Genomic DNA, 27,924 nt, shown 5'->3' with positions numbered 1-27,924 from the left:
ACGTAAAATCACATAAGTAATCAAAATTTACTGAAACACACTATATATGTAGTAGAGAGAGGAGCTTGTGCTGTGGAAAGCCAAGAATAATTGATTTCTGCTTTCTTGACATTGAACATTTAAAAAGATCAAAACTAGCATCTATTTGGTTCCTTTTAAAACAGAGGGGACTCAGACGGCCTTTCGGAGGGACAGTGGGCTCTAATAAGTTGTGGCATCTCATAAATAAATGACTGATGTTATCTACCTGTTCAGTGAGAGACCAGCCTGAAGTCTGGCAGTGTGTGCGGAGGAGGAGAGACTTTGCATTCTTGGGCTGGAAGTTCTCTTTGATGAGTGTGGCCCACAGTCTCCTGGCTGCCCTCAGCTTGGCAATTTCCATGTAGAAATTCATTCCAATGCCCCAGAAAAATGACAACCTGATAACCCCCCCCCCCATACACACACACACATACATAAAAACACACAGAATCCAGAAGATATACATGAAAAGTCAACTGTTAAAATTGTGGGGTGTTTTTTTTTTTAAAATACACTTCTGCAGAAGCAGACAGTGTTTCCCAATTGATAAGCCGGTTGGTCACAATAGTCAAAATATCTGCGTTGACCAACAACAAATGATCCCCAAATACCACAAAAACGCCACAATTTTAAAGGTGTTGTAGGCCAAAGATTTTATCAGACTAAACTAAGAAAAGAGTGGAAAGATAAATGAATAAAATCCTTGTTTATAAGATTAATAACAGGAAAGTAAAAAAGTAACAAGGCTCCCTCCAAACCTCAACATTGAAACATCAGAACCACAAGCTGCATTCTGCAGAAAATTATATCTTACATCATGTGAAAGTGGCTGTAAGTACTCTATAATGCATTATGTGTTCAATCTCCATGTATAGAACAGTTTAACTACCTGGGGGCAAACTCGTCAATGCTAAGGCCGGCTTTAAGGCCTGTGCGGCAGTACTCTAAGCCATTGGCAATGGTGTAGGCCACTTCCAAGATGGCATCTGCTCCAGCCTCCTGAAGATGGTAGCCACTGATGGAAATTGAGTTGAACTTTGGCATGTGCTGTGAAAAGGGTCGGTAGATTAATTAATTTACTGTCCATATCAAGGACTCCACATTATTTATTGAGCAACACTTCTTTAAATACTATGTATTAATCCCCTATTACTCTGATACACAGCTGATAGATGACTAAGTTATATTTAAATGGTAAATACCTTGGAGGTATATGCAAAGATGTCGGCGATAGCGTGCATGGAAGGCTCCGGCGGGAAAATATATGTGTTGCGCACCATGAACTCCTTCAGGATGTCATTCTGGATGGTGCCAGTCAGTTTGGCCTTGGACACACCCTGCTCCTCTCCTGTCACGATAAACATGGCCAGTACAGGGATGACTGCCCCATTCATCGTCATGGAAACGGACATCTTCTCCAGGGGGATTCCATCAAACAGCATCTTCATGTCCTCCACTGTGTCTATGGCCACTCCAGCCATTCCAACATCTCCGCGGACACGCGGATTGTCTGAGTCATAACCACGGTGAGTGGGAAGGTCAAAGGCCACAGAGAGACCTTGTTGTCCAGCTAAAAATGGGGCATGAGCAAGACAGGGGCATTAGGGGAAAAGGAAAGCAGAGGTTTGAGATTTTTTTAAAAGGGGGGGGGGATGGGGAGGTCATAGACAGAAAGAAAGACCCACAACGAAAAAGAAAAAAATCACATACACTGCACTTATATGCTACACTGCACAGTGGAATACTTCTGTCAAAGCAAGATATGAATAATTCCTGCTCAAATATTTTGCAACTTTTGCAATTTTGGAGTTTAAATATGACTTATTTGCTGTGATTCTGTTGCAATTTTGGGAAAAGGACACACAATAAATCCATCAGCAGTTAAGGACATGTGCTATTCATCACAATCTATAAGTCTTCTTGAACTTGAATCATAAATTGAGGTTTTGTTTGAATTGATGGTATTATCAAACATATGTCTGTTCCACAAAACTGCAACAGATTAACTGAGAATTCCATAAAAAGGAGGTAAAGGATACCTTTAATGTTATCTTTGTAGAACTTGTTGCTCTCCTCCACTGTGCTGAAGCCAGCGTACTGCCTGATGGTCCAGGGTCTGTATGTGTACATGGTGGGGTAGGGCCCCCTAGTGTAGGGAAACACACCCGGCAGTTCATCTGGTGAAGCAGCCGAGTCGGCTTTAGAATAAACAGGCTTGATGTTGATGCCTTCTGGCGTGTGCCATATCAGATCCTCTGGGTTCTTCCCCTTTAGCTGTTTCTTAGCCAGGTTGACCCATTCTGGATTCAGTTCCACCTGGTCTTGACATGACCTTGTCGTATGGAGCTGCCGGGAGTGTGAGAATGTGGAGGGTATAGAAGCACCAACAAGGCGCCTGGAAGCCAAGGCTGCACATGCCTTCTGTGCGGTTAGCATGCTTACTGCTGTATGAATCACATACACATGGAACAGCTGAGTGGGGAAAGGAATAAGAAGAGATGAGACAGAGCAGTGGTATTCTACCGTGTGCACTGGAGGGCCGTGGGTTTGCAAGCTTACTTTCCAACCCAACTGTGATGGACTGGTGGTCTGTTCAAGGTGTTTCCCCACCTGCCACTCAATGACTGCTGGGATGAGCTCCAGCATCCCGCAACCCAATTTCGGATAAGCAGATTGGGTAATGGATGGATGGACTTTCCAACCCAACATTACACCATTTGATTTCACTGATTAATTCTCCTCTGTCTGGTTGAAGGTGTGCTAATCAGTGAAATCAGCTGGTGTAATGTTGGGTTGGAATGAAAACCTGCATACACATGGCTCTCCATGGCACATAGCTAAATATTACTGAGACAGAGAACATATAAACTCAGTAGGTTAGTGAGGCCACTATAATTCATGATAAATATTTCAAGTAAAACAAGATTAGTTGACATGAGTCCAATTCTGTGAATGCTGTTCAGTTGTGTGGGACTGACAGTGACACAGCATTTGAGTCATAATAAAAACATTTTTTTAAAAATTAAGGACCCAGCCCTTAGTTATATGTGAGCTAAGAACTGGGCAATACTCCAATATTATCGTCTTTGAATGATAGCATATCAGGATGAAACTTAGGTATTAAATCATGTTACAAAACGTTGTTGTCTAAATTAAAGACAATAAGAATCTATTACCTCAAACAAAATGAGATCTGAAATATTCGAGGGAGTGTTATTTGAAAGAAGTTTTAGTTTGATATTATACTTTACATAACCAAACAGTTCAATGTGATGGGCCTCAGTTGGAATTTTGCATATGTAAGTAGAGTTTTATATATATATATAACTTTGTTAAAAGAAACACTCAACGGTAGGGATAGTGCTCAACAAATAAGGAGCAAAATAATCCAGTTAGTCAAGTAAATTTTCTATGAGACAGTACAAGCCTGTTTGATGCTATGAGCAATCATCAGCTGTCAATGAAAAATGTTTTCATTGACAGCTGATGATTGCTTATAGCATGAAACAGGCTTGTACTGTCTCATAAAACTTACTTGACTAACTGGATTATATATATATATATATATATATATATATATATATATATATATATATATATATATATATACACTACCGTTCAAAAGTTTGGGATCACCCAAACAATTTCGTGTTTTCCATGAAAAGTCACACTTATTCACCACCATATGTTGTGAAATGAATAGAAAATAGAGTCAAGACATTGACAAGGTTAGAAATAATGATTTGTATTTGAAATAAGATTTTTTTTACATCAAACTTTGCTTTCGTCAAAGAATCCTCCATTTGCAGCAATTACAGCATTGCAGACCTTTGGCATTCTAGCTGTTAATTTGTTGAGGTAATCTGGAGAAATTGCACCCCACGCTTCCAGAAGCAGCTCCCACAAGTTGGATTGGTTGGATGGGCACTTCTTTGAGCAGATTGAGTTTCTGGAGCATCACATTTGTGGGGTCAATTAAACGCTCAAAATGGCCAGAAAAAGAGAACTTTCATCTGAAACTCGACAGTCTATTCTTGTTCTTAGAAATGAAGGCTATTCCATGCGAGAAATTGCTAAGAAATTGAAGATTTCCTACACCGGTGTGTACTACTCCCTTCAGAGGACAGCACAAACAGGCTCTAACAGGTACTATTTAATGAAGATGCCAGTTGGGGACCTGTGAGGCGTCTGTTTCTCAAACTAGAGGCTCTAATGTACTTATCTTCTTTCTCAGTTGTGCAACGCGGCCTCCCACTTCTTTTTCTACTCTGGTTAGAGCCTGTTTGTGCTGTCCTCTGAAGGGAGTAGTACACACCGGTGTAGGAAATCTTCAATTTCTTAGCAATTTCTCGCATGGAATAGCCTTCATTTCTAAGAACAAGAATAGACTGTCGAGTTTCAGATGAAAGTTCTCTTTTTCTGGCCATTTTGAGCGTTTAATTGACCCCACAAATGTGATACTCCAGAAACTCAATCTGCTCAAAGAAGTGCCCATCCAACCAATCCAACTTGTGGGAGCTGCTTCTGGAAGCGTGGGGTGCAATTTCTCCAGATTACCTCAACAAATTAACAGCTAGAATGCCAAAGGTCTGCAATGCTGTAATTGCTGCAAATGGAGGATTCTTTGACGAAAGCAAAGTTTGATGTAAAAAAAATCTTATTTCAAATACAAATCATTATTTCTAACCTTGTCAATGTCTTGACTCTATTTTCTATTCATTTCACAACATATGGTGGTGAATAAGTGTGACTTTTCATGGAAAACACAAAATTGTTTGGGTGATCCCAAACTTTTGAACGGTAGTGTATATATATATATATATATATATATATAAATGTAAGATTGTTTTTTTTAAATACATAGCAGTAGAAGCCTGTACTTGTACTGCTATGTATTGTATTTTTCCCCTGTATCTGTATTGATATTCCGCTCCTCATTAGTTGAGCACTTATAACAACACCACTGACGGTTTCGGAGAAAAAAACACTATATATATATATATATATATATATATATATATATATATATATATATATATAGCACAAAAAGTAAGGAAATTTGTGTTTGGTAGATTATTTCTTTGTTGTAACAATGCTTCTTGGCAATAAATCGTATACCGTTGGAAAGCCTGTCTATTTCCCTTTTAAATGGTGCCACATTTGTAAGAAACATGCATTTATGGGATGAGCAGCAGAGCTGAGTATGTGGGTTGCGCCCTTGAAAAATTTGCCAAATCTTCTCTGTCAATGCCAAACAGCTTGTTTTGCTGTTGCTATTGACTCTTGTTTTGAGCTTCTGGTACCCCAGGTGCTGACAATCAGGTGTCTGATATAAGATTTATTGCCAAGAAGCATTGTTACAACAAAGAAATAATCTACCAAACCCATATATATATATGAACACTCAACAGTAGGGGAAGTGCTCAACAAATAAGGAGCAAAATAATCCAGTGAGTCAAGTAAATTCTTTATGAGACAGTACAAGCCTGTCTCAGATGTTGTTCCTGAAATCTGCTGGAGCCACTGTCCCAGTTTGGGGGTTACAGCCCCTAGTGCTCCTATTACTACTGTGGATTTCACCTTCCACATCCAATCTAGTTGTTCTTTCAGCCCTTGGTATTTCTCTAGCCTCTGATGCTCTTGCTTCCTGATGTTGCCATCGCTCTGGATTGCTACATCGATCACTACTGCTGTCTTCTGTTTCTTGTCGACCACCACAATGTCTGGTTGGTTAGTCAGCACCTGCTTGTCAGTCTGGAACTTATTAACGTCCCGCCCCCCCCCCATATATTTATATATATATATAGGGAATAAAACTTTTGTTGAGCACTTTTATCAACACCATTGACCGTTTCCGGAAAAAAAACGCTATCTATCTATCTATCTATCTATCTATCTATCTATCTATCTATCTATCTATCTATCTATCTATATATATATATATTGTTATGCCGATGACATGCAGCTGATCTTGTCCTTTCCTCCCTCTGACACACAAGTAGAGACACGCATTGCTGCGTGCTTGACTGACATCTCGGAGTGGATGGCGACACACCACCTGAAGCTCAATCTGGACAAGACAGAACCGATGTTCCTCCCGGGGAAAGGTTGCCCGCACCGAGACCTGGCCATCACCACTGACAATACCGTGGTGATGCCAACTCGGACTGCGAGGAATCTAGGTCTGATCCTGGACGACCAACTGTCGTTTGCTGCAAACGTTACATCGGTTGCTCGCTCGTGCAGATTTCTCCTCTATAACATCAGGAGGATTCGCCCATTCCTCACCGACAAGACGGCACAGGTCCTCATCCAGGCTCTGGTCATCTCCTAGCTGGACTACGGCAACTCCCTCCTTGCTGGCGCCCCAGCATCAGCCATCAGACCTATGGAGCTTGTTCAGAAAGCTGCAGCTCGTCTGGTGTTCAACCACCTTAAGTTCTCCCACACAATTCCCCTTCTCATGTCATTACACTGGCTCCCAGTAGCTGCTCGCATCCAGTTTAAGACTCTGGTGCTAGCCTACAGGGCAGTGAAAGGAACAGCGCCTTCCTATCTCCAGGCCATGGTCAAGCCCTACACCCCCGCCCAACCTCTTCGCTCTGCTGCCTCGGGACGCCTGGTTGCCCCGTCGCTCAGAGGCCCCTGCTGCCGATCGACCCGGTCACGGCTCTTTTCTGTCCTGGCCCCACAGTGGTGGAATGAACTCCCCACTGATGTCAGGACAGTGGAGTCGCTGCCCATCTTTCGGCACAGGTTGAAAACTCACCTCTTCAAGAACTACTACCCTGTTACTTGTTCTTAGCACTTATTGGATTCACTCATTTTTAAAAAATAAAAATCTCTTTCTTGCACTTTTACTTTAGGACTGGTTTTGCTCTTAGATGCTTGTTTAGATGCACTTATGACCTCTGATGACTAGTAGTTCTCCTGATTTCCTACGTTAAATGCACTTTTTTTAAGTCGCTTTGGATAAAAGCGTCGGCTAAATGACTGTAATGTAATGTAATATGTGTGTGTGGGGGGGGGGGGGTCAACAGCTGATGATTGCTTATGGCATGAAACAGGCTTGTGCTGTCTATTAAAGAATTTACTTGACTTATCTGAACCGCTTATCCTGCTCTCAGGTCGCGGGGATGCTGGAGCCTATTCCAGCAGTCATTGGGCGGCATATATATATATATATATATACATGTGTGTGCGTGTAGGTGATATCGTCACCCACCAGGAACCATTTCACTGTCGTATGTGGGCTGCAGCGTTCTCAGTATCTTGTCTATACCGTCCCACTCAGCAGATAACAAAAACCATCACAGCTCATTAGAAACCCTTTTAATAAGTCATCGTGACGGTATGACTTGGTAGTGGCTTGCAAGACGTCTATTTCACAAGAGGGGCTAAACGTGTAGCGTTATGCTTGCTAGCCATCGTAGCACTGAGGATCCGCAAAGGGACAGCTATAAACAAAGATCTTCGCCTTCATTTACGGCGACAGGTGAGTATATGGGAAGCTACACAGGACACGCGTAACATCAGCAGAGCTCAGATTACGAATATCATACTGAAAAGTCAAAAAGTCTGACCTTGTCGTTTGTTGTGTTCTGCAGACTTCACACGAAGGGTGTGTTTTCGTCCAACCAATGGCGTTTGTAACATTAGCTCAGCCAATCGTCAGCCACTATGGAGTGGCTGACCTTTGACCGTTGATACCGGATGTAAATATAAATAAAGCTCGCACAGTCCTGAAGCGGTCGTCTGCATGTTAAGAAACTGACCACCAGGAGACGTCGTGGCATATGCGTGAAAGGTTTTTACTCCCGCGACTAATCAAAAACATCTCCTCTTTGGTTTAATACCAGTTTTATTTATTATCTTAAAGAATTTAGTGTCTTATTATACGTATAGACTGATATATTACAAAATCTCTGTTTTACTGGATAATCTTGATTTATAAAATTTGTCTAGAAAAGAAAGTATGTGAGGGACGAAATTTGATTAACTTGTCCGGTGCCCGTTCGGATGTAATCCCCCTCTCCGACCACAATGTGGGTTGCAGCGGCAGTGTGGCGCTGTTCGTCCGGTCGCGGACGCCCTGTGTGATGGCCCTACCCTGTCTCCCCGCCTGCCGCCCAGTCACTGCTGGGATAGGCTCCAGCATCCCCGCGACCCTGTCAGCAGGACAAGCGGTTCGGATAATGGATGGATGGATGGATGTACAGTACTTCAATTGTTTTGTACTTTCTAATTTTTGGTGTATTCTTTTTGTGTATTCTGGCTGTGATGTTATTTGCTCTTTTAACTCTGTATAATAAAATGCAAGAAAAAGTCATATTTGTAAAATTCAAGACATGTCATACATTAAATAGACATAGACACATACAGTGCTCGCCATGTTTATTAAGAATCGATCGATAAAACGGTCATAGTAGCCATGGCTCATAAGAGTCCTGTAGAGGATTGGATTTGGATTCCTTCTGCGGTACAATTGCAGTAAATGTTTATGAGGGATATAAAATATACTAAACACAGCAACGTCATTCATAGCATTCAGCAGGACAGACCTTTATCAAAGTGTCAATGCAGAGTGGTTGTTAATGCCCAGTTAACATGCAGGGAAGCACTGTACTTTCAAAGTGTACCCTTTTCTCTGCTTTTAAAACTGTAAGGCTATATGTTTAGATTGCAATGCAGTACGGCTTCCATAGGATGATTCTTTGTTGATTCAACAAAATTTACAACCTAACATGAAATAAAACAAATAAAGCACAGGCCTATGGGTAAACCAACTGACAAATGTTAAGACAAAGGGCAAAACTCTGGTGGTGTGTGTGTGTGTGTCTGTGTGTGTGTGTGTAAAAAGTTTAAAAACCCTCTTGCACTTTTTATTTTTGACAAGTTGGCAACAAAGCAGCAATATAGATACTTATAACACTGAGCTGAAGATGGTTGAACTCAAAGGGAAAAACTGTAGCTGGGTTGTGGGAAGCAGTGGTCAGTATTGGTCTCCCCCTTGAGGATAGGTGGTGGAAAAAGCAGCCCAATTAACCTTTAACCTTTGAACTTGCACACATCACTCCAGTTTGAGGAGCTCCACATCGAAGATGAGTGTGGCATTCGGAGGGATGACCCCGGGGTGGCCTGTTGCTCCATAAGCCATGTCTGGCGTACAGGAGATCTTGGCCCTTTGACCCACGCTCATCTTCAGAATGGAAAGAAAGAAGAGCAGGACTGATTGATAATATAATAACTGACAATACAATACAATATGATCACACAGCTGAAATAATCCAAGAAATAGATGGTCATTCAAATGAATTATATCTCTACTTGTAAAATGTGTCGTATATAGTATATTTGTACTGTATATGTAACAAATGTATGAAGTGACTGGTTAAACCTCTCAAGGAGACACCACTTTTGCTTTCCTTACATACCAGTGCTACTCCTTCTTCCCATCCCTTAATGACTTCCTGCCGTCCAATCTTGAACTTGAAGGGCTTGTTTCTGTCTCGAGAGGAGTCAAATTTCTTTCCATTTTGCAGCATACCTACCAGAGGGAAAATCAAGTGTCAAAACAGAAGGATGCTTGATAGTGTCAATGAGCCATTTCCTTTTTCAATTCAGTGCAAAACAGATGCCAAAATCAACATTTCATCACAGCTATAAACTGTTAGTATGCAGCAACTGTTACTATAATTCATACCATCTAACCTTCACACAATAAAGCTAAATAGGACATTACTAAATAATACTAAGTCTATGTGCACCCCCTTCCAACGATAACTGAAACGAAAGGAGGTGGATTGCTTTCAGAAAAAAACAAAAACAAAAACAAGGATGGCTTCCAAACTAGGGATTGCTGTAGTGAGTCTCTTATCAAGAACTTAAGCTTGGTTCAATTACCCAAGTGAACAACTGCAATGTGAAACAGGAAGCTTTGGCCTGGTTCGGTGGATTATTTTTGAAGTTAAGTAGGCCACTGCTTTCCTGCATCTAACCACAGGGAGAGATGGGGAACAGAGGCAGTGCAGTATGGGAATGAGTTCTTTGACAGTGTGGGCCTTTCAAGCATGATAACATCATTAGGCCCATTAAACACTTCCTACGGCGAAGCGAGACACTGGGTGCTGAAGACAGCTCGTCTGGGTAACTAAAACCAGGAGAGAGGGAATAGCACCCAGGATTTCTTTAGACAGACCTCATGTGTGCATAAGAGGTGTTGGTGAATTAAGAGTTACTAACATTAAGTCATCAGTTCAAATTTGGCCGCATGTCATATATTCTAGTGCCACTTTCTATCCAAAAAGGCAGAAATGTCAAAATAAAAATTAAGCTCCACTCAGCCCTCTGAACATTCAGCAAACATTCAGCAAACCCCCCCCCCCCCAAAAAAAATCACCATTGCTTACTTGCCATCTGGGAGTTTATCATGCGATAGCCATGTAATTTATCGCTCCCAAATGACAGAATACCTTAAGCATAAATGGTTGGCATTATAACGTGTGCACTGACTTGAATTCAAACATCGGGGGGCTTGTGCATCTACTCAAATGAATCTCTGTACTGTACGGGTTCTCCCCTTTCACTCTCTCTAAACTTAGTGGGTCCATGGCTTCCAAGAAGCACTGTCACCCAGATATCAGTGAGCTGGGCACAGGACCAGCCAGGAGTCACCAGGTGCACACACACCACGGCGACTACCACCTGCTACTATTTTCCCACAGAGATTTCACATCACTGAGACTCTCCTACAAAAGGCGAAATTCATTATGCTAAAATGTTTTACATTGCTACAACGCCAACATCTTGCTCATGAGTAATAATTTCTCTCAACACAGCGTACCATGGTGAAAGCTATGCTAAATGTCTCACAAAGGGCTCTCTCAGAATCCACTACATTGCTCGGCGGGGAAGAAAAATAAGCAACCATCCAATGGACTAGCTCAGCATGGCTCCACTCTTCTAGCACTGCTGTTATCATTCTTCCGGCAGCTAAACAGGGGTGGGGTCTGTCGGTGAAAATACAGCAGGGCCATTTCCCTCCCTGAGACTAACATCCAGACTCTGTCCTAAGTGGCGTGAGAACCGTAAGCTCTGGCCTCAAAGGGTTATTTTTACACCGTTTACTATATCTCTGTCTCAGGCCCTGCCCTGTCTAGGACAGGAGCCAGCCGAGCAGCCTCGGTGGCTTCCATGAAATGAGATAGCGTGCGTAAAGCTATCTGTCTGCAACACGCACTTTACATACATGCTGGGCACATTTCACCACTGCAAATACGCATGTGTCAACAGAAAAAGACTTGCTCATACTTTGTCTATATATCAAAGCTGACAAACTCGGAGCCTGGGGAGGAGACATAATCAGAACAGATTTCATCATAATCAGGACAAGGGGTAGCACAGATACATTGTGGATGTGGTCTCAGCCTCTAAGTGACCCATATTATCAGCAATTTTCTGACCATTTTAGTAGGCTGGTCTGCTTAGAGGGGGGTATCGTCAAAGAATATGCCATTTAGTGGACGCTTTTGTTGAAAGTGTGTTATATTTCTACTTTCCTGAAATGTAAATTGACTAGTAAATATCAGCAGGGGATGCTGATATTAGCTCAAGTGACTGAAACAATGACTCCCAATCCCACCAGTCTGCTTATTTCTGCATTCAAAAACGCAGGCAGGAGCCAGGCCGCCCCATGGATATTTGTCGTTGTTTGGAGGCCCTTTTGAGGAGGCACTAAGCTGTGTCTATATTTTTGGAAGGGGGGGTGAGTCTCTAAAACCAGGGAAATCAGAGATGCACCTCTGAATGATAGCTTGTAATAAATTTTCAGTTTCTGCCCTGTGAAGTCAGACTACTGCACAATCGGTTTCCACATCAAGAGTCAGTCAGAGGGATTTTCTCCCTCAACAGGCCAAGAGGCAATTGGTTCTACTAACCTAGGAAAAAAGTTAAATTTTCAGCTAAAATTAAAGACCTTAATCACCTTAAATAGGTAATTAAATTACCTATTTAAGGTTTATTACCTATTTAAGGTAATAAACCTGAAATAGGTTTATTGCCTATTTAAGGTTCTAACAGAGATCTAGTCATCAGACAAATCACTGTTCATCAAGCTGGTTCTCAATTCTGAGTACTTGTGTGTTAGTGTTTAGGTAGGTCAGTGAACACTTGGACGGGCAACTCTGATGTGTATGTATATGATGCAGGGCTGAACAGTATCTCATTTCTGAATTGACATTGCAAAACAGACGTGCGATAGTCACACTGCAAAGGAGCCAATGTAAGGCAAATTGGGCCCATTAGTCACGTGAGTCTAAAACTCTTTTTGCTTGGTAAAAAACTAAATCTAGCAAGGGCTGCTATTTTATGACTATTTGTGAAGGAAAATAATCTTCGGCATCTGACAAATAATATAATTTAGTGTGGTTTAATGACATATTGGACAGCTGTCATATTTCTTCCATCCGGTGAAATTTACGGAATTCCTTTTTATTCTTTAATACAATAGCCTTCATATCATAATAGACAAAATATCACAATATTGATTACCCCCCTGCCCAATATTTTCAGCCCTATTATGATGGATGCTCAAATGAAACCTGTGCAAGTTTAAATCCAAAAATCAAAGAGCACAGAGCTCTATGTTCACAATTCAGCTAAGCCCAGAGGGTAGTAAGGGTGACAGAAGAAAAGAGGATTCAGGTGTGCAGTACCCCTGCAATCTTCAGTGTTAATAGTAAATTAGAGAGATGAACAATAGCTTGAATGAATTTGAAATAAAACAAAATACTTTGGTGCTCAGAGATGGAATGCGTTCACTTTTAAGGCATTTGTAGACAGTCTCGTTCAGAGACACTTATAATGAGTAGGCAATATCGTGCAGTTATGATGAAACTGTGAACTGGGTGTTAACAGTTATAACTACCACCACCACTGGAAATAAACCATGTTACCCATCGGACCTAGAACAACACGTCAACGTCCTACTTTTTGCTTGTAAGTTATTTTGCAGTTGGGCTACAATGGATCCATATTGCCCCTCTGACCTACTACAGCGATAATCATTTTGACACCTTTCTAACTCAGCACTCAGTCACAGCATTACAAACAGCATCTTCAGTTGTCAATGGGGAGTTAAATGCAGATAAGCCAGATACTTAGTGTTCAACTTCTACCTCACTCAGTGTCCCACCACAGCACTCTCCCCTGAAAGTAGAGGGTTTGCCGTCTCCCAAATTAAAGCTTGGTGTTTCGGTCTATTTCTGTGGCACTCCAGCTGAGTGCCAGTAGGGTTCCACTTCATCACGTTTCATGGTGAGGAGATGGCTTCATACATGGTAAGGAATGACGTCCTGTTTTAGACATGACATCATCACATCTGCATTCCAGTGAGCCACATGCTTACAAACTGCTGCTGTTTCTTGTCAATGGAGACCCACTATGCTCTCCGTCACCTGAGGCCCAAGTTGGATGTCAATGATCATGAAAACTCCATACTAGTCTTCTTGACAATGACCTATACGGAGCAGTCTTCTGCTTTCCTTCTGTAGCCACAGCCAGAAAGTTAGAGTGCTCTTGGTGTGAGGGTGTCTGGATTAGATTCTCAAAACAGCGTTTTCCTTTTCTGACAGCCACTGCAGGTGATAAGCCCAAGAGCAAGGCACATAAAAAACTCAGTTATTTTTCAACCCAATTCTTATTTTCCGATCATTAGGAGTCAAACTGCACAATGGGCAACAGAACCTTCTGAATTGATTTAGTATTGAGCAAGCTAGTAGTGCTGAGGACCAAGCTGCAATATAATCCTTTTTTGGGGGAGGGGGAGATTCCCCCCCCTTATTCTCCCCAGTTGTACTTGGCAAATTACCCCACTCTTCTGAGCCGTCCCCAGTAGCTGCTCCACCCCCTCTGCTGATCCAGGGAGGGCTGCAGACTACCACATGCCTCCTCCGATACATGTGGAGTCGCCATCCGCTTCTTTTCACATGATAGTAAGGAGTTTCACCAGGGGGATGTAGCGCATGGGAGGATCACGCTATTGCCAAGTCCCCCCCACCTCCGAACAGGCACCCCGACCAACCAGAGGAGGCACTAGTGCAGCGACCAGGACACATACCCACATCCAGCTTCCCACCCACAGACACGGCCAATTGTGTCTGTAGGGACGCCCAACCAAGCCAGAGGTAACACGGGGATTCGAACCACCGATCCCCGTGTTGGTAGGCAACGGAATAGACCACCACGCCACCCAGACAGCAATATAATTCTTTGGGGCAATAGCACTTGCCATATAACTGTGATCCCGTGAGGAGTGAGTTGCTGCAGGAAGACAACAGCAGATGCGTGAGACAGAGAGAAGTGCAAAAAAGAAAATGTTAAAAAGTTCTGTCACTGCACTGACTATACTGGAAGGTGTTCACAGACTTGCTACAATAAAATTCTGAGTCCATTTGTGTCAAAAAAGTGCCCCTTCAGTGAGTGTTATTTGGCTGGCGCTATCGTCTCTGGGGATTACAATGCAGCTTGGTGTGCAGCAGTCGGCTGATGCGAGTTTGCTCAATATTGAATCAGCTTAAAAGATTCTGCTCCCCATCGCTCAGTTTGACTCCTAACAATAGGAAATTAGGACTTGGATTTAAAAGATATACGAGAGTTCTCCTTTGACCATTAGCTTCTCTAGCAGCTCATCAGTCAACAATACATGGCTGCAACTGTACAACACAGCCTCTCTCTCACTCTATACATATACATATACACACACACACACACACACTGTGTAGTAGGTAGTATGTGTATGTGTTTAAGTGCAGAACGAGGTATTCTTGACAATGAATGCTCAAACTTACCATACTCCATGACACAAAAGTGTAATGATAGCAACTTTATGTGTTTTTTTTTTCTTTTAAAGACATGTTTGCTTTTTACTCATGCAGCTTTTCCTCTCGGTATTGTAAGCATTGTTGAGAGACGTGCCACTGACACAGGACTGCAGATGGTACCTTGGCTAGCTGACTGCTGCTGCTCTATGAATAGACTCAGAGGCGGTCGGGAGTGCCAGAGGAAGGCAGAATGTGGCAGAAGAGAAGAGAAGGAAGAGCTTTTCTAATAATTTATATTTGCCCTGTCTGGGAAGACTCTCTCCCCTCACACCAGGAGGGGAGAATCTTGTTGTGGTGATCCCCTGGGCAAATTTAGGAACTTTCAGCGGATGTAACTCTCCTTTACCAGAGAAGTAAGAAGGTTGCACATCGCTGTGGTTTCCATGTATTCGTGTGCATGTTTGTGTGCTCATGCACAAAGCACAAGGCCTACAGCTTAAGGCTGAGCACTATCGCAGAAATGACATCATGGCAGTGTAAATATGTGCAATAGTCAAAATGCAAAAGATGCAGTGTGAGGCAAATTGGGGCCATCAGTTATGGTCACCCTAAAACTCAAATTGCTTGATAGAAAAGAAAATCCAGCAAGGTCTACTTTTACAACTACCCATGAAGAGAAATACTCTTAAGTATCTGACAAATAATCTTGGAAAGTAAGAGGATGCCTGAGGAGTGGAGAAGAAGTACACTGGTACCGATTTTCAAGAACAAGGGCAATATGCAGAACTGCAGCAACTACAGAGGTATAAAGTTGATCAGCCACAGCATGAAGATATGGGAAAGGGTAATAGAAGCTATGTTAAGAGGAGAGGCGATGACTAGCGAGCAGCAGTATTGTTTCATGTCATGAAAGAGCACTACAGATGCGATGTTTGCTTTGAGAATGTTGACTGAGAAGTATAGAGAAGGCCAGAAGGATTTACATTGTGTCTTTGTAGATTTAGAGAAATATGACAGGGTGCCGAGAGAGGAGCTGTGGTATTGTATGAGGAAGTCGGGAGTTGCACAGAAGTATGTAGGAGTGGTGCAGGATATGTATGAGGGAAGTGTGACAATGGTGAGGTGTGTGGTTGGAATGACGGATGGATTCAAGGTGGAGGTGGGATTACAAGGTGGAGGTGGGATTGCAAACAAGGAAGGGCTCAGATCGGCTCTGAACCCTTTCTTGTTTGCAATGGTGATGTACAGGTTGATGGACGAGATCAGGCAGAAGTCTCCATGGACTATGATGTTTGCGGATGACATTGTGATCTGTAGCGAGAGTAGGGTGCAGGTTGAGGAGAGCCTGGAGAGGTGGAGGTATGCACTGGAGAGAAGAGGAATGAAAGCCAGTAGGAACAAGACAGAAGGAGGTGACGAAGGCGTATGAGTTTAAATACTTGGGGTCAACTGTCCAAAGTAACGGGGCGTGCAGAAGAGAGGTGAAGAAGAGAGTGCAGGCAGGGTGGTGTGGGCGGAGAAGAGTGATTTGCGACAGAAGGGTACCAGCAAGAGTTAAAGGGAATGTTTACAAGATGATTGTGAGACCAGCTATGTTATACGATTTGGAGACAGTGGCGCTGATAAAAAGACAGGAGGCAGAGCTGGAGGTGACAGAGTTGAAGATGCTAAGATTTTCACTGAGTGACGAAGAAGGATAGGATTAGGAATGATTATATCAGAGGGACCACTCAGGTTGGGCGGTTTGGAGACAAAGCAAGAGAGGCAAGATTGAGATGGCTTGGACATGTGTGGAGGAGAGATGCTGGGTATATTGGGAGAAGGATGCTGAATATGGAGCTGCCAGGGAAAAGGAAAAGAGGAAGGTCAAAGAGGAGGTTTATGGAGGTGGTGAGGGAGGACATGCAGGTGGCTGGTGTGAAAGAGGAAGATGCAGAAGACAGGAAGAAATGGAAACGGATGATCTGCTGTGGCGACCCCTAATGGGAGCAACCAAAAGTAGTAGTAGTAGTAGTAGCAGTTGTAGTAGTAGTAGTAGTAGTATATCTGACAAATAATATAATTTAGTCTGATTTAACAACTTCTTGGAAAACTGCCTTATTTCCCCCTCTCAATAACCCCAGTCATTGCTTGTGATAAATTGTTTCAAATTGGAACTTTGAAAGTTAAAAGATCCATTTATTTGGTGAAATTATGAAATTTTCTGTTCTTTAGTATTGCAAAACATATCACAGAAACAAAATTATTGCAATGTTGATTATTTTCAATATAGTTCAACCCTATGTACATACATAGAATCCCACTGGGTGATAAACTTAGAGCTGAAATCTGTGACCTTTCCCCCCACCCCCTCAAGAAATCATTATTTTATCCACCTGGACCATTGAGTTAGGTTACATAACACTACCTGGCATTTTAACTGGCATTTTTAGCATGGTTGGAGACACTCTCCAGTCTCTTTGAGCGGGTAACACAAACACTGGTGCTGCGGTAAACACGCATGTGTTGGAAGCAACTCCAGCAGGACACACAACGAAATGTGATGCTGATGTGGCGATGCTTCTGTTAAACAACAATCGATATTATTGTAGAACAGTGTTGCAATATAGTTTGTTATATGATTCTTCTTCTTTCGGCTTGTTCCCTGTTTCTCAGGGATCGCCACAGTGGGTTTTTGCCCTCCATAGCTTTCTGTCTGACGCATCCCTCTCCCTGAACTTGAAAAGAAAGGTGAATTACATAGTACCACACCACGCTGACAACCAGCTCAATGACTGGAGAGTTGCGACCTGATGAGCTAACGTCTTAAATCCATAGCAAACTCTTATTGCTTGTCAAGTGTGTTGTCACTCCATCAGCGTTGTGGCACCAAAGACATATCAGCCCGTCTCAAGCTTAATAATTTCAGGTAGACTGCAGGTTAGGAGGTTAGGCTTCACTTTGGCATGACAGATAGTGTTTTTTTGCTCCCCTCCCACTTCATCCCTGGCACTGGGAGGTCTTACTATGTGGAGCATATGATATTTGATATAACTACTAGGTCTGATGAAATAAAATACTCTGATTTGATAAAGGAGATTATATGCCTTCTTAACTCCTCCTGGCTCCTCCTGGCTCCTCCTGGCAATAACGCCTCATTTTTATCGTGGCCTGGCACATAGAGCTCTTTGATTTCCTATACATTTGTGTCTGCCCACCACAATATCTATCCTATCGTGATTAGCTTCCCCTTAATGCTGCATATTACAGCCTTGTGGCCGAGCTCTCTGTACTTTTCAAAACTGATAAGTGTATTTCCTCATGGGACAAAAAAACAAAACAAAAAACTCACAATACTACTGGCTGTTATTATTATTTGGCTTGCAATTTCTGTTCAATTTTGGAATTCAATTAGTGCCCATAGCCCCTTTCAGCCTCATCAGAGATTTTTGGGAAGGGGGGGGGGGGTTACGGACTATTTTCTCATATTTTTTGTCCTCATGTATTATTTCCTGTTGTTTCCTGTTGTTCTGATCACTTGCCCAGAGTCCTGGCCTTGGATTCGTTTTCCTGGGCATTAGGCCCTTTGCGCTCCGTTGGGCTCTAAGTAACCCACCCAGACCACCCCTGCCAAATTATAACAATAATAAAGACAAATTTTGTCGATGCATTACTTCTTACTCCATCCCCCACCCCCCCCCAGTTTGCAGAGTAGAGTGCAGAGTGCAGAACTACGAAAGAGCACACCCAAGTCAAGAAGGATTCAATATGTTACTCAAGGAAAGTCACATGGGTGAGATGCCTGCCAACAACAGGGCATGAACCCAGGTACTCCAGCTAAAGGGCTGCCTCCCTGCACTGACAGACCTGCCAAATCAGCTGGTAGGGTAGAGAGGCTTACCAGCACTTGGCTGGTGACTGCTTTTAATATCCCAACCTGTTTGTGACTCTGAAGCGTGTCCTGAAAAAAATGTATGCTACTTAAAAGCCACAATGTTAAGCTACAGCCCCGTCCTATAAGGCCAAAGGCCAAGGACAAGGAGCGCCCTGGTCCAAAGAAGTAGTTTCATGTGCACAAATAATGGCAGTTGTTTATCTCTGCAGGGAGTCAAACCCAATAGGAAAACAGAGTATCTAAGAAAACAGATTATGGGAGATTATTAAGAGACAGACATTAAAACATCTGTTCACCAAAGTAGCTTGGCGTGCCTGTCTGTCTGTCTGTCTGTCTATCTTTAAGTCTCTATTCCCCATTCCAGCCAAACCAGAGCCTCATACCAAGCGCATCTGAAACTAAATATTGTGAATGACATTGAAGTGTCAGAGTAGCCTTGCAGTAAATGTATTTATTTTCATCACTTCCCAGTAAAATGCATCCTCAAAAATCTTACTTCAGACATGTAGTAAATGAAGATTACACCACAGAGAAAACAAGAATTAGTGATTGGCCATATCTATACACTCACAGATGTAAACAAAGACATACATTTATATCAAAACTATCCACTCCGTATTCATGACCAAAAAGCATGTAACACAACTGCCTAGAAACTGAGATGCGCAGACAGGCTGATGACATGTAACCTAGGTTTTGTTTACTTTCAGTCTGACCTAGTTGTCTGGACTCCCATGCCCGAGGGACTGAATAACCCAGATTCATTTCCCAAATCGCTCTGTTTTTTACTGCTCCGCCTTTAAAATTGGGCAAGCTTACATGATAAAAAGGTAATCCAAGCAAGCGGGTATGTGTGTTTGTTTATATAGACGTATGTGTGCATGTGCGCATGCATGCATGCCCATGTGTACAAAATTTTATCCTGTTCCATCAAACCACAGGAAATGAGAATTTATTAGGTGTAGTGTCAACGCATCTTTGAAACACTATGTGGAAACGCTGGTGTGCACATGTATGCATCTGTGCAGACAGCTTGCATGATTACTGAGCCATGTTGTGCTCCAGACTGTGGAAGAAAGCAGGGACAAATTTCCTGTCTCAACAGACAGACAGGGAGAAATGTCTAGCAACGTATTTGTCAAAACCAATCCGTCAGCAAAAAGCAAGTTACCTATGTAATGAACGACACATGTCTGGCCCTTCTTTGGAAATGTCCTTCCTGTTGAGAAAAAAAAAGAAGAGATAAAGACGTGCATTCATACGTCTGTACATCTCAGAGACTGTCACGCTAATAAGATCATAGATTAACAATGGCTGGATTAAGTCTGACTGGGTGTTCATGGCAAGAATGCTAAATCCTCTTTGTGCACTTGGACATATGGAAGTCAGTGTTGTGCCTGTTAGTTTATATTGTAGTCTCAATAGTTTCATTTTGAAACTTTAGCCTTATAGCCAAATTTTCCCAACTGAGACACCTATCAAATGCCCCTGACTGCAGTGTGTGTGTGTGTGTGTGTGTGTGTGTGTGTACTCCTGTTCAGATACATCTTAAAGGACCAATTTGAGTTTTAAACCACAAGTAAGGACATTTTTGCAAAGTGAAACCATTTTGGCCGGTCCTCACTTCTGCAAGGAGCTATTTTAGGTTTAAGGTTAGAATCTGGATTATGTCTGGGTAAGGGTTAAGGTTAGGCATGTAAATTAAGACTGGGGGTAGCGGATGAGTGTAGTCAATGAGGGGTCTTTACAAATATTGGAAAAAAAACAACGTGTGCGAGGCAGAAAACTTCAACGATACACAACGTCTCCATTAATACGTCTACGTGATCTGCATAAACTCACATTCACAATCAGATTTTCCAACTTACAGAATCGCGCATCAATTGACCAGTGCCATTTAAGCATGCCATTAACGTTAAGTGCAGAAAATTCGTGAAAGACGCAATTGACGATTCGTTCTGCGCGGCGATATGAAGCGCTGCATAATTCATGTGTCTCATTCTTAAAAGCCAGGGGGGGGGGGGACGTTGCTTGTTTTAGCTAGCCTCTTATCTGCCTTTGGGGGCAAGCCAATACCCCCGCTATAAAGCGCACAAGTGAAGAAAATCTACTCACCATCACCGGGAGATATTGTTTCGACTTCCACACCCATTGTCGCTCTACTTCGAAGGTCGCCTCTAACGCATATACAAGTCTGTACGACCGATTCAATGTATGTTTTGCGGCAACTGATCGGGCTACTACGGCGGAACCATCTACTCACAGACCGCTAGTGTGCATGGCGCCAACCAGAAGAGACGTTAGACCGGTGTCGAGATACACAACCGCCCTCCCCAAAATGTCTTCACCCACCGCAGTCAGCTGTTCATCCGGCGCTCTCGGTGATACCGGTAGCGATGTATCGTGTCTGTTATTTAGTTATTTATTTATTTTCATCACAACACGTGGGTGCGCCCCGCGTGCTGAAATTACGAGTTTTTAATTTCCCGACAACTTTAAAACTGTGACATTTAGAGGCGAGCAGACAGCGCCCTCGAGTGAGGCACGAGCATAAACTCCCCAGCCGCAACAAACTTCAAGTCCCATCGCGCCTGCTCACCGACGTTGCTTCCGGGGGAGGCAGCGTGGGGACGCTGCAGCCGGGAAACGTGAATTAAAATTGGTAAAAGGAAGTCGAATTTACCCCCTTGACGCAAAATTCAGGACCGAAAAGGTATATTAATTGTAAAATCCCGTGTTTTGGAAGTATTTTATTGACCACAGATGGGGCGGAAATCGGTGCATTTTATGCATAGTCACGCTTAACAGTGTTTGAACTACGCTCCAAGGGCAGCCAAGATCCTTGTTCTACGGCGGTGGGGACGATTTCGAACCCATTCGTTGCAGAGGGAAATGTTCTAGGGCTTTAACTCGGTGGGGTTTTTATGATCATACATTACATTATATATTATATATTATTATACATTACCTGACATGACAGGAACATTAAATGAAACGATAGCTATGACCCACAACGGTTTAATCAATTATGTGAGGATGCATACTTTCTCATAGCGTGTCCCGGTACCCTAAGTATAACAGCATCGTGTTAGGACATGCAACACTAAGGTCATTGAGCAGTAAGCAGCTATAAGCTCTCGCCATTATAGCCTCAACATAAGAAAAGGGGATTAAAGCATGTACTTGGAAGGAGACACGGGAGAGGCTTTTCCTATTCTTAGTCTGTGTAGGTAGCGATAGTCAGACCTATGCACAACAATGTCAGATCGGATACTGTCTCTTTCATAGATGTCAGCGGTTTAAGTGATAATTTTTGCTCTTCTTTTTAAACAAATCTACTCTTCGTCGTCAGGATGGATCTTGGAAAGGCAAAGCTGCTAAGGACCGGTCTCAACACTCTCCACCAAGCTATCCATCCTGTGCACGGGATAGCATGGACAGATGGCAAGCAGATCTGCCTAACGTCTTTCTACTTTGTCAACGGCGAGGTGAAGTTTGGGGACACCAATGTTATTGGGCAGTTTGAGCATGTCTTTGGACTCTTCTGGGGCCCACTATGCTGTGCTGGCTCCCCTGCCTTGCTGGCTGTTCAGCACAAGAAACACATCACTGTCTGGCAGCTGCAGCTGAGCGCCCTTGAACAGAACAAGCTGCTGTGTACCCAAACCTGTGAGATGAGCGAGCCCTTCCCTCTGCTCTCTCAAGGCTGTGTCTGGCATCCTAGACTGGACATCCTGGCTGTACTGACCAAGAAGGATACCTCCGTATTGTTTTCTGTCAGGGTGGACAACAGGAGGGTAAAAGCAGACATCAAAGGCAGCGGTCTGATCCACTGTGCCTGTTGGACTAAAGATGGCACACGTCTGGTGGTGGCTATAGGCAGTGCTCTCCATTCTTATATCTGGAATGATATTCAAAAGAGTTTGGTTGCTTGTTCCTTCTGCCCCATCTTTGATATTGGAGGCTACATCTGTGCCATCGAAGCCACGGGGGACACACAGGTGGCTGTGGCTACAGAGCTGCCTCTCGATAAAATCTGTGGGCTGAATGCAGGCATAGCCTTTGATTTGTCCAATGAAGCCGAGTCCCTGCATAACCAGGGCTCACACATGGTCATGTCAGACAATGAAAGTTTTCTGGACTCACGAAGGCGATCGATTGAATCTGATAGGCCATATATATCATCCAGTTCGGGACCCGTAGATCTCACCCATCTGTTGGCCAGGCACCGTCGCTCTGACCCCAGTCCCCTCATCCACCTGCGTCGGCGGGACACAGTGACAGGTTCTGGCCAGGACTCTTCCCATCTCATCCTGGTCACCTATGAGCGGAAGGTCACCACCACTCGCAAAGTTAGCATCCCAGGAATTCTGGTCCCCGACGTTGTAGCCTTTGATCCACAGGGTTCCACTGTTGCTGTAGCATCCAACACCTGTAACATGGTGCTGGTGTACTGCATCACACCATCAGCCATGCCCAACGTCCAGCAGATCTCTCTGCAGAAGAATGAGAGGCCTAAAGGTGTCTGCTTCCTCAATGACAAGATGCTGCTGCTGATGGTTGGCAGGCAGAAGTCCAATGAGCCTGCTTTCCTCCCTTCTTCCAACACAGATAAATACATCCTACGAATTATAGCCAAAGATTTGATGTATGATCAAGAGACCCCTATCACGCCGTCCTCTGCAGTCCACAACCCTGAGAACACCTCTAATTTTCAAGCAGGGATTAGGAGGCACTCAGAGCACCTGTCTAAGGATGACAGGGAACGTCTGGGGATAAAGGACTTGGTGCTGCCTGGAGGCGGAGTAGTCCGCTCCCCGGGCAGTAGGCACAAGTTGGTGGAGGAGCTGAAGAGTGGTGAGCCCAGCCCCGTTGCCAGCTCTGTGGACTTCTCTGACCGAGCATCAGACAAAGCCAATTCCAGCACCTCCTCTATCACTGAGAGAGAGAATTTCGACATGGATCACGTCAGCCGTATAGCCAATTTAGGGTTAATGGGGCAGGTCAGTCGGGAATCCAGCCGGGCCAGTTCGCCCCGCTACGAGCCGTCGGACAAGTTGCACACTGAGTCCACACTGCCCATGCCTGACAGGACCTCTGGCTTGGCCAAGGAGCGCTCGCTGGAGCATTTGATTCAGAACATGGAAAGGCTCTTTAACCGCTTTGCAGATGTACAACAGTGCCTGACAGAAATTAGAGATTATACTCAGAATGGGAGGAAGGCCCTGAGTGTCTACCCAAGTACTTCTGAATTCCCCTACGTCAATGTTACATGTCAGGTATGGGATTATTCTAGGCCTTTGGCCTTTGCAGCAGCCTTAATCACTGTAAGAGTATTTAAATTGTATATGATAAATTGAAATTTTTTTCCTGTAAAAAGTGACTGAATTTTCTCAAAATGTTAGTTGTTCATTGGAGCCACCCATGATTAAAGTGAATTCCCCACTGCTAGTGTAGGATAAAAGTTGATCAGCAAGTGGAATACGTTAAGTTATGGTATGTTTTCTGTCATGCAGTGGTAGGCAATGACAGAGATTCCCTCCCTCTGTAAAATCTAGCTCATTAAAAGGCTTTAGCATTAGGGGCTTAAACAACTTTATCTTCAGCTACAACTTTCACTTTAAGGATTAGCTAGCTCCCTTAATGGAATTGGCAAAGGGGTGTGACATAGGAGTAATTGTGTTTTGACACTCAGAAGTGAGTGCACAAGGTGTTTTAGGCAGGCACATATGCAAAGCATGACCTGCATAGGAAGCAGTTATGACACTGGCCATTTGATTTCCATTGATGAATATTCAGTCTCCCTATACAAAATTATCTCGCAGAAAGAAAATGCCCCCGTTGACTGTTCCTTCTTCTTGATTTATTTTTTGTTCTCGCCATCACTCTCTCTCCTTGTGCAGAAGCAATTGTCAGAGAATGTGTTCATTGACGAGCGGAGGCCCGTGCTGCTGTGCGAGGGGAAGCTTTGTCTGCGTGCCCTCCAGGACCTCTTCAACCTCTCCATTGTGGAGATGATGTATGGTATGTGTGGCCTGCCCAGATGTTCTAGTCAAGTTTTTTTTTTTTTTTTTGGACGGCCTGCAGTGCAAAATGCTAAGTGAATTTATCTTTCTATCTGCTCCACACTGAAGCGTTGCAATAATAGCTGATTACAAGGCTGGGCATTATTGACATAATCAAATATGCAATTTTTTTTGGGGGGGGGGGATTCCCCTCCTTTTTCTCCCCAATTGTACCTGGCCAGTTACCCTACTCTTCTGAGCTGTCCTGGTCGCTGCTCCACCCCCTCTGCCGATCTGGGGAGGGCTGCAGACTACCACCTGCCTCCTCCAATACATGTGGAGTCATCAGCCGCTTCTTTTCACCTGACAGTGAGGAGTTTTGCCAGGGGGATATAGCGCGTGGGAGGATAACGCTATTCCTTCCAATTACCCCTCCCCCCGAATAGGCGCCTCGACCGACCAGAGGAGGCGCTAGTGCAGCGACCAGGACACACACCCACATCTGGCTTCCCATCCGCAGACGCGGCCAATTGTGTTTGTAGAGACGCCCGACCAAGCTGGAGGTAACACGGGATTCGATCCCGTTATCCTCAAGTTGATAGGCAACGGAATAGACCTCTATGCTACCCGGACGCCCGAATATGACAATATTTTTGACTGAATATTGGTAATGTGACTACATTTTGGGGATAACCATAAGTTATTTACACGCCACTAAATTTTGAGAAATGATCAGTAGTAATGCGGTTATGACGACTAAACTCATTGATGCATTCATTTTTAATTTCACTCGGCTAAACCGGTCTAATAAGTTCAGAAAACAGTGTCACTTAACTGTAATACAGTCTTAAAGACCAGGATAAGACAACTTTTAAGCAAGATTACAGTTATACAATAACCGAAATCCCGGATAATTCCCATATCCCAATATCAACATTATAACGATATATTGCCTGGTGGTCCCAGAGCCCAACTATTGCGATTGATTGTGTCATTGGCTTAAGTTTTGGGCTTCTTTGTTGCATATTCCTAAGTAGTAACCAACAGATTAGGACATCAATGAACTAGTAATCATGACATATAACACTGAAGGAGTTGTCAGTCATTTTTTAGAATGTAGTGCTATTAATGTGGTTTCTTATTTTCCCATGCAGCCTAAAATAATCACCTCAGTCTTCTCCATACTTCATCATATAGACTGCCTCCTTGAACTCTTGTATGTGACATTCCTCCACTGCAGCTAAACCATGTCAGGGCGCAAACATAGCACAAAGGCTTTATAACTCGAAGCCACTTTGAGGAAACTCTTGGCATGTCCTTAGGAAAGAGTCTCTCCCTGTGTGTAATTTTAGCAGGCATTTCGCAGAGGGTTTCCCATCCCAAGTTACCTGGATGTCATCAGAGGAGCATGACATCTAAGTAGCCCACATATAGAACTGAATCCTTTGGTTTTTTTCATCACACTACAAACTACCTACATATAAGGTTGTTTTTTTTTTAAATTTTTACCTTCAAAGTGAAGCACCTCTTATTTTCATATGCAGCTTATGACAACATATTGTAGTGTCCTGTATTTTTCTGTAGTTGTGCATGTGCTATAATTGGACATGATTACAGCTTAGACCTAGGTGAGATTACAAGGTTTTAAACAGAAGCAGCTTACTACCCCTCTCATGAACTGTTTTTGTTGTTAGTTTACCACACACCGACTGTCCCAAAGTGATGCATACAACACCATGACAACAGTGAAATTGATTTTTGCAACTTAAATTACGCCTATGACGATCTTACTGGTGACTGCTATAGCTGATGATTTTAATTCACGATGGTTAAATTATGCTTTGGTTTAAAATTGAACTGACACTTGAGTTGTCACTTCAGCTTTCCCCAATTAAATGAAATTTAGACTGCATTAAACTAACTCTCTGCTTTCTTTTTAGGACCGTTGTGGATTGTGTTGGTGGCAGATGCAGACGGCTTTGTGCCTTTGACTTTCAAGCCCAAAGAAGAACTCACTGTACGGAACGGTAAAAGAAAGACAACCCTGCGGACCCCTGGAAGTCCAGAGAGCTCCTGCCCGCCCAGTCCAGTCCCCAGCACCAACACAACCACAAGTCCAAACACAACCACAGAGCCCTCAGCATAGCGCCTCAGCATTTGATCTCCTGCAGTGGTATCCCCCGATACCCAATTAATTGCAACAAGCTCCAAGTACACAAGGATAGGCAGAAACTACGGAGCATCTGGACATGTGTAGAACCTCAAAAAAATAAACTCATTAAATATACAAACTTGGGGTGATGCCCAAAATGAGACAACCAAGGCAGAGCTGCCGCTGTTTAACCGCTTGCATTTTCAGTTCTAACAAATTATGTTTTTGTACGGGGAAACTGTCGCACTTTTTAAAGGGCTGCCTTGACAAACAGAATGTTTACATTGATGTTTATGTGTAGATGCTTTGCTATGGAAGTGCACAAACAAGTTAAAAAGAAATTGGACAACTGACTCCTGTATGTTTGGTTGGGTGTTGTATTTTAATTGCAAAGATGGACAAAATTAGGACGATTTAATTAAAATTTGTAAAAAATGCAGTAAAATATAGTGCAGCCTCTTAAGGCTCAATATAGAATTATATTAATACATCATTTGTGGTGTTCCCTTAGGTAACTACTGGCTTTTTTTGGTATATATTCAAATGGATTAAAGCTATAGTCACTTGCAAATTGATTTCCTTATCACTTGATGCATTGTGATTTTTGACATCTAAAGGCACAAATGTATTCCTTATTTGCTTACTAAAATTTAAATTGCTTAGTTTGAAATTAGCTTATATTGTGAGCATAGGCGACATCTCAAGACTGCAAGGAATTATTTTTTAAGCCTCTAAACTTAAATTTAGATGTATTGAACAAAAATGTTAACCTCAGGCGTTCCCTGAGCAGGACCTACAAGACGATTTTTCGTTTTTTTTATTTCATTGTGTTACAACCCTCAAATATTTTGTGTATCTTTAAAAATATTTCCGAGGACACGCTTGATTGAAGTCGCTGCAGTAATACAGCCCAACACTAGAGGGAGTGAGACTCAAACGCATGAACCTTGTCTTCCTGTCATTGCTGTAAACTATTGACGCTGAAGGTTGTTGAGAACGTCAGCTGACATTCAGAGGACGGTTTGATGTGAAGGAGGAGGAGAAGTCACGTGG

At 43.1% G+C, this 27,924-nt stretch overlaps 3 protein-coding genes across 3 annotated transcripts in view; 1 reads left to right on the top strand and 2 right to left on the bottom strand.

The window, feature by feature from the left end:
* mmut (methylmalonyl CoA mutase) overlaps positions 1–7,655 on the bottom strand; it is a 42,621-nt gene extending 34,966 nt beyond the window's left edge. Inside the window, exons 1-5 of the mRNA XM_056294720.1 lie at positions 7,605–7,655; positions 2,061–2,493; positions 1,224–1,591; positions 911–1,068; positions 248–419 (exon numbers count right to left, since the gene is read on the bottom strand). Of these exons, the coding sequence (XP_056150695.1) occupies positions 248–419; positions 911–1,068; positions 1,224–1,591; positions 2,061–2,457 (1,095 nt within the window). The 5' untranslated portion in view covers positions 2,458–2,493; positions 7,605–7,655. The remainder of the gene's footprint in view (positions 1–247; positions 420–910; positions 1,069–1,223; positions 1,592–2,060; positions 2,494–7,604) is intronic.
* Positions 7,656–8,400: 745 nt separating this feature from the next.
* fkbp1b (FKBP prolyl isomerase 1B) lies at positions 8,401–21,278 on the bottom strand. Its single transcript, XM_056294663.1, has 4 exons — positions 20,830–21,278; positions 19,886–19,933; positions 9,456–9,568; positions 8,401–9,220 (listed from the first exon to the last, which is right to left on the bottom strand). Exons 1-4 carry the CDS (start codon positions 20,864–20,866, stop codon positions 9,092–9,094), a joined length of 327 nt encoding a protein of 108 aa, XP_056150638.1. The 5' UTR covers positions 20,867–21,278; the 3' UTR covers positions 8,401–9,091.
* A 789-nt stretch (positions 21,279–22,067) lies between these two features.
* On the top strand, positions 22,068–27,303 carry wdcp (WD repeat and coiled coil containing). The gene is made up of 3 exons (XM_056295095.1): positions 22,068–23,993; positions 24,618–24,738; positions 26,660–27,303. The coding sequence occupies exons 1-3, from the start codon at positions 22,068–22,070 to the stop codon at positions 26,863–26,865; spliced, it is 2,253 nt and encodes a 750-aa protein (XP_056151070.1). The 3' UTR covers positions 26,866–27,303.
* Positions 27,304–27,924: the final 621 nt, after the last annotated feature.

Source organism: Lampris incognitus, chromosome 15, assembly GCF_029633865.1.
Source record: "Lampris incognitus isolate fLamInc1 chromosome 15, fLamInc1.hap2, whole genome shotgun sequence".
Classification (NCBI taxonomy): domain Eukaryota; kingdom Metazoa; phylum Chordata; class Actinopteri; order Lampriformes; family Lampridae; genus Lampris; species Lampris incognitus.
The sequence above is the reverse complement of the archived record's forward strand: the minus strand, read 5'-3'. Positions and strand labels throughout refer to the sequence as shown.